This window comes from Mchenga conophoros, linkage group LG18 (assembly GCF_057382185.1).
Source record: "Mchenga conophoros isolate Kocher_MC1m ecotype Shallow Benthic linkage group LG18, M_conophoros_male_GT1.1, whole genome shotgun sequence".
NCBI classification, from domain to species: domain Eukaryota; kingdom Metazoa; phylum Chordata; class Actinopteri; order Cichliformes; family Cichlidae; genus Mchenga; species Mchenga conophoros.
In genome coordinates, this window is record NC_140543.1 from 3,446,407 (window position 1) to 3,459,377 (window position 12,971).

General features: G+C 43.7%; 1 protein-coding gene across 5 annotated transcripts in view; it reads left to right on the forward strand.

Annotated features, from left to right (window-relative positions):
* dnaaf11 (dynein axonemal assembly factor 11) overlaps nt 1–12,971 on the forward strand; it is a 31,707-nt gene that overhangs the window by 4,534 nt on the left and 14,202 nt on the right. For 3 of the 5 annotated variants that reach the window (XM_085254296.1, XM_085254295.1, XM_085254292.1), the window contains 7 exons: nt 334–411; nt 513–685; nt 1,032–1,252; nt 1,949–2,125; nt 11,182–11,259; nt 12,312–12,377; nt 12,878–12,947. In XM_085254296.1, coding sequence (XP_085110422.1) covers nt 334–411; nt 513–685; nt 1,032–1,252; nt 1,949–2,125; nt 11,182–11,259; nt 12,312–12,377; nt 12,878–12,947 — 863 coding nt within the window. The remainder of the gene's footprint in view (nt 1–333; nt 412–512; nt 686–1,031; nt 1,253–1,948; nt 2,126–11,181; nt 11,260–12,311; nt 12,378–12,877; nt 12,948–12,971) is intronic. The other 2 variants (XM_085254293.1, XM_085254294.1) reach the window with 2 other exon arrangements.

Below are 12,971 nucleotides of genomic sequence, written 5' to 3' on the forward strand. Positions count from 1 at the left end.
CTCTTTAAGTGTGCGCGTGTGTGTATGTGTGTGGGGGGGGGGGGATATGTGTGTATTCACATCATTTATGTTAATGAGAGTGTGGGGAGTGAGTTGGAGGGTGGGGTGGGCTGCTTTTAACTATGTAAAGCACTTTGTGCTACATTGTTTTTTGTATGAAAAGTGCTTTATAAATAAAGATTGATTGATTGATTGATAGCTGACATCAGTCAGATGTTAGATGTGTTGTCACATCATCTTACCAAGGAAAACATTCACACAGATGCTTTTGTTCTCAAAAGTCATCAGCTGCCTCTACAGGAACTTTGTGATTTTGTGTTTTTGTTCGTTTAGAAAATGTTGGCCGACTGAAGAAGCTGGAGTACTTGAATCTGGCCTTGAACAACATTGAAGTCATTGAAAACCTTGAAGGTCAGTGCATAGCGTATGTACGGGCTTTAATTCGGCGCTTGTTTTTCTGCCTGTAAACATGTAAACATGTCGCCTTTCTGTTTCCACTTCCCGCTCATCAGGCTGTGAGAGCCTGCAGAAACTGGACCTGACGGTGAACTTCGTGGGCCGCCTGAGCAGCGTGGAGTCCCTGAGACACAACATCCACCTCCGAGAGCTGTTTCTGGCGGGGAATCCCTGCACGCAGTTCGAGGGCTACAGGCAGTTTGTGGTGGCTGCACTGCCTCAGCTCAAGGTAACGTCTGAGGTGGATCCTCGTCTACATCCAGAGAGGTGGAGGCTGCTGTTATTTGTTTGGGTTTACTTATTTTTTACTTATGATTGAGGCAGCTGAGCTCCGTCTGGAAGATTCTGATGACAAAGTATTTGATGAAAAAGTGTCTGCAGGGATTCAGTTAGTCGGATGTTAAAAGGTCAGAGCTGAGAACACTTCAGTGAAAGCAACAGCCAGTGAAGCTCCAGGAGAAAAATGTGTGACAGTCGTTTAAAGACCACTGAAAGCAGTTTGGTCATCAGGCTGTGAGCTTAAACCCTGATGGAGGTTCAGAGTTTGAGTTCCAGCTCTCGCTCTGTGTCCTCAGAGTCTGGACGGGACAGAAATCAGCCGGTCAGAACGGATCCGAGCCTCGCAGGGTCTGGAGGAGGCGAGGAGGTGCGTCGCTGAGCAGGAGCAGGAATACCTGAGGAGGAGAGCTGAGGAGAAAGAGGAGGCGAGGAGGAAGGAAGCAGGAGTTGAGGAGGAAAAGAAGGAGAGGAAACCAGGCTTTGACGGCCGCTGGTACACCGACATCAACAACACAGCGTGAGTGAGAAGATAAATCGTTACTCTTGTACAGAAAGTTTCTGAGATGCTGCAATTCCAAACTGCAGTGAGACAAGATTTCACTTTTTACGCATGATTATGTTGAACAAATCTGGTCTCAAACAGCAGAATATTCAAGTCAAGTAAGTGAAACTGCTAAAATCAGGAGGAAGAGGGAAAAAAGGGACAAATATGTTTGCTGTGTGGACTAGATTTGGCTTATGATGAGTCACTCTCATATCTGCTTTACACTTAGAGATTTGTTTTGGAAGTAAAATATGTGAAAGTGAAATCCAGAAAACGTGATTTCAAGGAAGCTGTTGCAGATTTTTGAGGCTCAGACTGCAAACACTGTGTCTCCTTTAGTTTCCTGGTCCCTGAGGCGGACTAAAGACCTCTGACGAGGATGTCATGTATGTAGAGGCGCTCTAGGCGGTCAGAGGTGTTGGTAACTGCGATAGAGGGCGTGAAAAGTAACAATAAGTGATGATAACATCTTAAATTTTTTCTAAAACTATAGGGAGTCAAGATCCAGGACCTTTACTGTCAGTGTGCAGCCACAGCAAAATTACTCTTATGGAATCTTCACGTGATTCATAGCAACACTTACAGGTCACCCTGATGAGTTCAGGTGATCGAAGAGTCTTTAAACTGTCTTTACAAACTCAGTGATGACCTAAGACCTTCTGGTTTCAGCAGTCCAGAGTCAGAGAAGAATAAGGAGAACCAGGAGTTGAACGAGAACCCAAAGAACCCGGAGGAGGATGAGGAGCAAAGGGAGCACGAGTTCTGGCACACACCGTGCAGCTTCACCCCCGAATCTCGTCTGGAGGCTCACCGGCACCTGGAGGAGAAGAGGCGGGCCAAGGAGAAGTAAGTGCCGTGAGATCTGAGCACCACACCGACTTATTTACTCAACTGTTGTAATGAACTCACTGGTTAATCAGGCTGTATGAAATAATGAGGTCAGTAAGGCCCAGACAACAAATATGTGCCTTGTACAGGAGACATAAAAGAAAGTCAACAGGCTGTTTCAAAGTGTCAGCTACAAACTTCTGGGGGGCGGGGGGCGGGGGGGGGTGCATGGAAGAAAAAAACACTCTAAATTTATCTTCATTAATTACTTGTGTGACGTAAAACACATGCTCATTTTCATATGGTGTTTTTTTGGATGCAATTCACTAGTTCAGCCACCAGATGTCTCTATAATCACACCTGAAAACTCCACAGCAGCCGATCCCGAATGGTGGGCTTATATTTAGAGGTGTGGCCCCTGTGTTTGACAGGTATGCTGAGTGTAGCTGCTGGGTGTCTGGTAGGCCTCAGGTCTGCTTGTGTGCACTTTTTATAATTACCCTCATGTGCACATTTTAACTGAAACTTTCACCATTAGGGGGCAGCACTTTGCTTTGTGGTGTGTGCCACTGTTTTTAAACTCTTCTTTTTTAGCCGTTCCCATTTTCCTCAAGACATTTTCTTTTTCATGTTGCTCTGTTAGAAAAGAGTGTGCTATTAATGAGTTTCCTCTTTAAATAAAGGTTATACTGACTCGCTGCACCACCTTGTGGTACAAAGTAATACTATAAAACAAGTACAGCCTGGCCTTAGTTCAGCTTCAGGCAATCTCTCTTCAGCACAATACAGAAATGCTTTGAACAAAAGTCATAGCAGTTGTTTCTTCATATTCTTTTGAAGCTTTTAAATATTAAATTAATCACAGAAGTTTCACAATAAAGATATTTAATGTGATTATCGAGTTTCCTGTGCAGTTAATGGTGCTAACAGACCATCATCCATGTCGTGAATGAAATTCTAGTATTCTGTCAGGAGTGTGTGATGCACCTGTGCAGGCTGTAGACGCAGCTGGTTGTTCAAGCTGATAATTTAACTGTTCCAACCTCGTGTCCAAATATCATCACTTCCAGCTAAAAAACGCTAATGTAGACGCTTCAAGATGGGTGATGCCACGATGGCTCCGCCCATCATTTATAAAGACTTACTAAAACCTTAAAACAGGTGGAAGAGTACAGCTGTCTGAAATGCAGCTGCTGTCCACAAACTTTTGGCTGTATTGTCTTTTTTTCTGTGACGTTGACTTTGTTAGCCGATTCACCAGGACAACACTTAATGTATTTTGAGTCGAGGATGCGTGAAGCAGCATGAATCAGACATAAATACGTTGGCTGACGGGCAGGATGAGTCTGCGGTCTAGCTCGGACTGTCGGGTTAATGAGGAGCTCTCAGACGAACAAAGTGTTCTGTACCCGAGGCGAGGCGGTGGCGTCAGAGAGACGAGCGGGTTCAGGCGGTCAGGGAGGATTTTGTTCTGTTGTGTTTGTGACGAATGACTCGGCCAGTGAGCTCGAAGGTGCCAATAATCCTGAGTGATTTACATCCAGGTGTCAGAGCGGGACTGACTGATGAGACTCAGTGGCGACTGTTTACTGAAATATGTCTAAAAATACTGACCCTGAAGCCCCGAAGCCTAAATATACAACAAACAGGCGTTAGAGGAACAATATTCTAACTAAAGAAGAGTTTGTACAGTCTGCAGTGTCACAGCTTCTGATCTGTGCTGCTGCACATTTAAAACTGCAGCTGGAGGAAGAATGAACAAAGAAGAAAACATGAAGACACTTTAACATCTTTAAAACACATAACAGCAAAGTGTGCAGTGGAGTTAATAAAGAGAAACAGGAGACGATGGAAGCTGCACTTTCACTGAACTGTTAGCATGTTAGCGAAATTAGCAGGTTTATATTACAGGTTATGTGTAATGTTGCTGACTTTAATGAACACTGATGGATTATATACTTTTTTTTAATTCAAGCTTTTGGGCCTCTGAACGTCTAGTTTAAATAAACTCTTTGAGTTAAAGCTGAAAGTCTGCACTTCAGTCTTATCCTGAAGAGGAAACAACATAAAAAACGCCTGTCCAGATATTTATGGACCTAACTGCATAAATGTAAATGTTTGATGTCATTTACAAACGATAAGGAGCATTTAGACTCTAAAATGTCCAGATTTTCCAGAAATTATTAAGTTTTAGGGATTCATATGTTCTGTATGTAAAGCATGGACTGTGTGTTTACACTGTATACTCGGTCTGTGAAGGTCAAACTGCCCAGCTGCCGCACACTCTGCAGACTAATGACTCACACTAAAGACATAACTGGGGCATTTTGAGGTGTTTCAGGGCAGATTTGCTGACGTGTTCGTGGTTTTGATGTTGTGGATGTTGTTGATGTCAGACGGCTGTAGAGCGTGAGCCGGTGGTTCGTCACATCAGTCGTGTGGGTGAAATGGCGGCGGTTTGAGTCCCGTCAGTTTCAGAGCTGACAGCACAGAAAAATTAACTGTGTGAATACTGAGCTTCCTTTTGGTCTGCTTTAAATTCCTGTTTATAGATTTTATTCTTTATATGATATAATATATTATATATATATATGTGTGAACATGGACCAGAGGTACGGTGGCCCCGAGAGGTCAAATGTACTGGAACTTAAGAAAACACCAGCAAACAGAAAAATACTTCAAAAGCAGACAAAACACAAACGAAATAGAAAAAAACAACGGAGATTAAAAACAAACAAACAAACAAACAAACAAAATCCCAGCTGTGGAAGTGACGATGAAAAACATGAAGGATGGAGACACTGATGATTCATCAGTGTAAAGTAAGAAGAAGCTGCAAGGTTGTGTGTGTTTCAATCACATGATTCATATAATACTGTGTTTACTATTAGCTGTTTACTGTTAGCCTGTCGCTCCTGCAGCCGGTCCGACACGTTTTTGTCTCCCCAAAAACACTTCTGCTGTGTTTTGTGTGATTTTGCAGCATTTTAGTATTTGATGGTGTTTTTATAAGTTGCAATGGATTTGACCTCTCAGGGCCACCATACAGAAGCCACACTTTTTAAACACACTCCGGACAAATTAAAGTTACAGCTCTCTCTCTTTGCTGTTAGGTGAAGGCTTCAGACTAACTGCTGATAAAATGGCAGAGGCGTGCTTGTAAAAGGACTTTGATTTCAGGCACCTGTGTTAATCTGATGAGCTGTGATTAGCTGATTATACACGAACTCTCTTTAAAATATAGCTGCTGACTGTTTCCTTTGCAGTGGCCCTACTCGTCCAAGCCACTCGTGTCTTCTGCTTGTACACCAATCAGATTACAGCGCTGGTCTGTCATGAGTCTAATTATTTTGCTGTAATTAGTGCTCACCTGTAAGGTGACCCTCTTACCAGGGTGTTAATTGAGTATGTGTAGTGTGTTAAACATCTGCTTCTCAAAGTGTTTCTGTCTTTCACTCACACACACACACACACACACACACACACACACACACACACAGTTTCCCTGTCAGTATGCTGATATCAGCCTGCAGCTGTGAGGTTTCCCTCACTGAGAGCAGCCCAGTCAGAGTGCAGAGGCTCAGAAATGCTGATTATTTCAGTTTACAGTGAACGCTCCTCTGTGGGAGAAAAATGGTGCAGATTAGCTGGAAAATCACAGATTTTTGTAACCATGTGTGTGGTTTGTGTTGCACTTTTTACGACTTCATTACAGCTTTGTGAGTTTTTTGCAGCCAGGTTGATGTCTTCCATGTGAGAGACCGGTGGCAGTGACAGTCTGCTAGCACCAAAGCAGTAGGATGGAGGTTTTCAGTGTAGCATCGCGTTCCACTTTGTGACTAATTTTACTCTCCGGACTGCCAGCAACCTTCAGCAACCACTCTCAGGTAGTCAGCAAATACACATCAGTTTGTAGACTGGAGGTTGCCAGCTGGTCTCCACGCCTGTCTCCCTGTGAAGACCCTGGACGGGACTAATATGTGCTGGAGAGCTTGTGTCTCAACTGGATTGGGAACAGGATTTTTGTCATCCTGGAAGAATCAGAGGAGGTGGCTGAGGAGAGTAAAATCTGTCCATGTCTGAATAGAGATAAGCAGAATAAAATGGATGAATTGATGGTAATAAACACTTGGATCTGTGTGATGTCACTGAGAGCGGATATCCCTAATATGGTAATCAGAGGCACACAGCTCCGCCTACTTTTAGTTTGTGTCTTCTTTTAAGGATATAGACACTTTAATGAGGTTTTCATTCAGTGCCTCTGTGTTTAAAAAGATTGTCCTGACTGTTGTTCTGATCCTGACTGTCTGTCCTCTGTGGAGCTTTTACCTTCCTCAGGTCCTTGCAGTGTCCTTGGGTGAAGGTTGAATTCCTCCCTTTTCCTTCCTGTTTGCAGTCATTTGAAGATCCTCGTGGTTTGAGGAATATCATTTTCATTCTCGCTCTTCTTTGTTTCCATGATTCGGTCTTGTGGAGGCAGAACTGTAGCTGTGATTAGAGACCATCCAGAGAAACTTGACATGTAATAGACGTGCAGAATAATAAACACACAAAGCCTGCTCCTCTGGGGTCGCTCCGAGCTTCCAGTTCACAGGGCGATGAACCCCGCTGCAGGCTCTGAATATTAAATCAGCACCTCTGGTCACCAGGAAAACATTCAGCGTCTCTTAGAGGACAGAAGGCCAAAAAGCTCCAGTGATTCTATTTGTCCACCTGTTCATTACAGTTAAAATGCACGTAAGCATGTTTGTCACATGGTCATTCCTCCAACTTTGTTCTCTTCGTTTACTTTAAAGTGACGATGTGAAAAAATGCAGATGTTACAATGACAGTGTGTCTTTTTTATTCTTTGGAGTGTTTCAGAGATATAAGTCAGGATTACTGCCAATAAAATAACTCTTCCAGCCAGCATCATCAGCAGGATTTAAATTCATAGTATGCTCGTTACCCCCGAGATCTTCAGCCTCGTAAAGAGATGAAGGAGCTCAGCGCTGGCCTTAGGTCTGTGCAGATGTCGCTATGACAGCCTCCATGGTTCAAGCTCCACATCACGATGTTAGCAGAGCCTTTAATCCTTACATCACTGTGCTTGTTTTTATAAAGCCTTAAAGATGAAAAGTACTTTTTGTTTTCTAATTTCTGAGCTATTTAATCACTAAATAAGATGCAAAATAAGCACTGATGCAGCACCTCATGTAATCTGAGAAACAGACAGGCTCTGTGGATTCTTGTCAACATAAATAAAAGCTTTTCTATCCAGTGAGAGAAACTGTGAGGTCTTACTGGATAACTAAGTTCCAGTTTTTTTTGAAAATCTTGTCAATAATTTCCTCTGTGATCTTAAACAAAGAGCTGGGTGTCGTTTCCAGGCAGCACAGAAACATCAGACTTTGTGTTTCAGTAAAACTTGTTGAGTTCTGCCGTCGTGGCTCCTGTGACGTAAACAGAGAATATATCTCAGGATAAAACGAGGTTTCACAGCACTGAGGCTGGTCCAGGATCAGTGGATGCTGTAATAAATTGGCTGTTTGCACAGCGAGGCCTGACACATCTGCTTTACTTGGTCATTTTTCCGCTTTAGGCAAAGGTTTAAAAAAACCCTTTCTATCCACCGTCCGCTCGTCTCGCTGACCTGTGGACGCAGCGCTGACTCACAGCGTTTAGCTTTCATAACACCTCGAGCCACAGAGTCACAAACAGCTGAGCTGTGTATGACGAACACTGTGGAAGTGTCCCGCTCTGCCCACAGGAAACGCCTCACATCAGCCCAGAGGTGTTTCAGCGTGTCGGGCTTCTGTCACATCCTCTCCTCTTCATTTGTTATGTGAGATGTTAAATCTGCACAGTCTTGAAATGTATGCCGATAAATGTAATCCAGCCTCAGTCGTTTGCTGAGGACGGTTGGATTTAGAAGATGTGAGGTTACACCTGTGGATAATCCTGGTGTGATACAGGTGATAGTCCACCTACTTATCCACATCACAGCAGCATCCCTGGCCAGCGCGCTGTCCAAGCAGAAAATCAGGTTGACACGGCGTTGCCGTTTTTACCGCCTCCTCACGCACGGCTGTCAGAGCGCGCTGACTTGATGCGTGCAGTTGGGCCGTCACCGGATTGTCAGGAAAGATGAATTTCCTGGTCCTGAGGTGGATTCTGCGATAAGGTCAGCCGGGAGACGGGCCCATGTTAAATGGCTGCTCTGTTCGTCTGAGAGGAGGGAAAACACCACACAGAGATGTTGCCTGGCTGGTGTTTATTCATGACAGTATAGACAGCCCTAAGTTTGTTATTGACCCTCTTTTAGCCTCTTTCATCTCCTCCAACTCTACAGGGAACTAACGAGACCACTAAATGCACCAGTGCGCCTGTTTTCTGCTACAAGCAGTTCACTGTCAGAGTCTTTTCTACCTGATGCAGGTAAAATGATGACTTCGGAGCAGTTAAAGTGAACCAAAACAGTGATGCTGAAACCAGATATCTAAGATCACTGTTGTCTTTTGTTTACAGAGTAAAGCAGTAGAGTAACGACACTGTGTCTGCGTTTAGTTTGCTCCAGATAAGAAAACACAAACACCTAAACGTCCATTTTACAGTTCAAACCTCAAACTGGAAAAGCTGCACAGAGCACATCCAAACATCCGTCCATCTTTTTCCACTTCCAATGAATTTGAATTCAATTCAGTTTTATTCATATGTTGATAAATGACAACAGTCACCTCAGGTGCTTTATATTCTAAGGAGCGACCCAACAATTTAAAGTTACCTTAAAATATTGATCTGTTTTAGTGCTGGTGTCTTCTTGGTGTCGAGCTGTATTTGAGCTGTTGTGTAATCGTGGTCTGTGGCTCTCACAGCTCCTCTATGATGGATGACTTTGCCCGTGTGCTGTGTGTCACTGTAACAGCAGCAAACAGATGTTGGGTTCAGAGGTGCTGCAGCACCTTACTGTCCTCCGCGTGGGGAATGCAGCTGTGAATCCGGCATGGATTTGGACTTCTCTGCGGGCCGCACGGCTAACTGAGCGCTGTCTGAACAGATCGCCCTCAGCTCTAGAACTGTCACCTCTGACGTCCCCATTACTCTGCTCTTTGACAGATGCACCCTTAAAAAGATAGAAGTTATGGGTTTACAGCTCAGGCAGCCACACTGGGACCTTGACGAGTCGACAGTATGTGGCATCGAGGGAAAAGCTGCTGTTTGAACGGAAAGTGATGGAGATGCTCATTCTGTTTGGATAATTTCTGTCAGCCTCACCTCAGACTAACACCACCACATCCAGGAAGTGACTGAAATAAGAAGGAAGCAGTCATAATTTTGGACTCCAGTGGAAGTCAGAGTCCCGCGTCATTAAACCCCGACTGATGCTGAAGGAAAGCCCAACATGAAGCTCTTAGAGTCTAAAATCATCACTTTCACGCTCACTTTGAACCATTTAGGGAGCCCTCGGATCCTGAGTGGAAGCAGTTTGTGCACCTGAAACAATCAGATGGGCCAAATCAGTAAAACTGTCTAATCAGCTATAAAAACAAACCGAGAAGATAAAGCGTCCATTTATAAACCTAACAGTTAGAGCACTGTCACAGAGGCAGCATTCACCCTCTCTCTGTATATTCACACATTTCAGAGACCTGCTAAGCACTTCCAGGAACTCTCTGAAGTCTGCGTGACCCATGTGATGACCTCGCCTTCTGAACCCCGCTGATTCGACTCTTACAATTCGAGGGCCGTCACACAGATGACCACGAGGCTTCTCCACAGTTTCACTTAGACTCATTATCGCTCGCTCCAGCCAACCACTCCAATAAAAACCACGACCTGACATCCTCCGGTTCAGCACATCGAAGCCTCCTCAAGCACGCCGTCGCCCCCTCTCCTGCCTCCCTCCCTCTCCTTGGCTGATGTACGGCTGCGGAGGTCGCGGCGGCCGACCCTCTGCAGAGCGCTAAACACTCACCCACCTGGACTGCTGACAGCTTCATCTGCTGCTCGGTGGGCCTAATAGACAGGCTGATATGAGGTGTGTGTTTCCCCGTCAGCGCTCGTGTCGCCGTCTGCTTCTCGCAGCTAATTGAGCGACCGGTTGTACGGCAGATGGTGATGAGAGCACACCGAAGGGATGACTCTGGGACTTTTCTCAGTCTTTAGTTTTTCCACATCCATAATAATAATAATAATGATAATAATGATAATAAGCTAATAATTTTAGCTTACAGCTACTGTTAAGCTACACTTAGCAAACGGTTTTACTGCTAGCAAAACATTTAGCTGATAATTTCCAGTTTTTTATGTTTCATTTGGTAATGGTTTTAGCTAGCTGTTTAAGTGTTTAGCTATTTCATTTCTTTATCCGTATTTTTAACTGGCAAATTCAACTTATGCGCTTTTTCACAATCTTATGTAGTTATTTAAAATGTTTATACTTCATGTTTAGCCGCTAATTTAATTTCTTTTTTCATATTTTTAACTTCCATAATAATTTCCACTTTTATTTATAATTTTGATGAGCTATTTCCAATGTTAATCTGATATTTCTGTATGAAGCTAAAAGTTTTGTTTCAGTTTTCAGGACAAGTGAAGAGAATAATTTGTTAGCAAGCACCTTTTTTTAAAATCACACTTTTAGAGCTTTTATATCATACCTGTTTGAACCGTTCATTCTTTTGCCCTTTTATATTGCAGCTACCACTTTTTGGCTCACGCCTCTTCAGGCTCACTCAGATTAATCGGTAGTTTCTTTTTTTGTTGTTGTTGTTTTTCAGATTATTCCACATAATCTTGCTTGGTGTTGAACCTGCAGGGGTTCTTCACCCTGTGTTAGGCAGGTTAAACTACGTTCATACTGACTTCATGACTTTCAGCCTTCGAGGTGCCTGCACTGCTGTGTTTCCAGGCTTCAGCCTACACAAACATACTCCATTACACATTATATTTCTTTTTCTAAGGATGCTCCTGGAGGGGAGGGCAATCTTTGATCTCCAAGGTACTATGACTCCAGGTGCTGTCACCTGTAAGTCCACTGTTTAAACACCCTGACTTCATTTGTGATCTGCTCACACTGCGCTGTTTCTCTGCAGGGGGAAAGAGAAGAAGCCGAAGGCCCCGAGGACGCTGATCACTGCTGATGGACGAGTCTTGAATATCAATGAGCCCAAGTACGAAACGAGAAACAGAAGCAGGTTTTCCATCCTCACTGTGATGGCATGTTTGTTGCAGCAATACATGACAACTTGCTGCATAGATGATTGGGATCAGATCTTTAAGTATAACATTTTAAAGCCCTGACTGATCAACAGGTTCAATTTGTATTTTGGAAACAATTATAAAGGAAAGCGCTGCAGGTCCACAGTTTCTATCACAGTTCTTCTTCATATCTGTCATGTTTTTACTTTGGCTCAGTGAGGCAGGTGAAAACTTATCAGGTGCTTTTTCTGGTCCACTTGCTGTCGTCCTGTTGGGGAAAAACATGAACGCTTGCAGGCAACCCCGCTCCTCCTCCATTATCCAAATGGTTTATATCATGAGCAAGGCCACAGGGGTCGAGGCCTTAAAGGGCGCCTGATTTCATTGGTAATCTGAGCTGAGGACACGCTCGGGTCAGGAATATATGCTTTATGTGATATATCACCTTACTGCAGCGGGGCGACAGCACGCCGTGCTTCACGGCAGCCTGTCTCGTAGCAGCCAGCTCAGTAAAGATGCACACGAGTGGCCGGGAACGTCACATGCTGCAGAAACAAGTTTAAGCCATAAAATAATGTGGGTTTGACCAACCTCACCGTCAGGGTCGTCTCACAACATCCAACTTTAGAGCAAAAAGAAACACATTTACAGCCTCCTGCAAAAAAAAAAACCAACAGTTTGGGTCTCCACAGCTAATTTTCTCCTTTTTAAGCTTGCATGGTTTTAACTAAATACCCTGTTTGGATTTTAAGTTGATGTCTGTATCGCAGCTAGAATCACAGGACTGGAAGGCACCAACAGGAAGTCTACTGATCGGACTTTATCTTCAGTCATCTGTCACTTATGGCTCCAAAAATGAACATCGTGGTGACAAAAACTCTGTCTTTGAGCTTTCATAATAATTTGTCCATCTATTATATACAGTCTGTGGAGGCACGGTGTAGATAGCAGTGTTTACATTAAGAATCAGTGTCATGTGTCCTGGTTTGAACATCTGGGTTGTTGCTCTCTGTGTTGTTAACAGGCTGGATTTCTGTCTAACAGAAGATGAAGAAAACAACACGATTATCTTGGACCTGGAAGTTTACAGGTAGGAGCACAAACTCTCTGCAGCTTCATTTATCAAAGTTAAAAACTAATCATGTCTTAAATAGGGGTTCAAATGGACTGAGCGAACAGACCTGTTTTATCAATCCATATTTAATGGTGAGACACAGAGTTACTCTCAGTTTTGTCAAATAATATTGAACCTTAGATATCGATAAAGGAAAAAGCTGTACCTCGTTTTATTTTAAAATGTAACTTCTTGCTGTAAATGAGATCTGTGTCTAGTCATGGTTTGTCTTCGTGTGTGTTGTGTAGCTGGTTTCTGTCTAATGTGGTGGCTGTTTGCACCAAATCCGATTTACCGCAGCCACATCGAGTCAAATTGATTTAAACTGTGGTCGGAGCTCAGGTTGGAAAACCCATCACGGTGCTTCTTTCACAGAGACGGGCTTTTAGATGTCCGACCAAAACTCTCCACCCGATCAGCTGATCAGCGTCTGTACCTGTCTGTGTTTATAATGACTGACCTTCCTCTTTGCACAGACACATGGACACCTCTTTGATCGATGTGGACGTTCAGCCGTCGTACGCCAGAGTCAGCGTCAAGGGAAAGGTGCGCTGTAAAGCTTTTATTTTT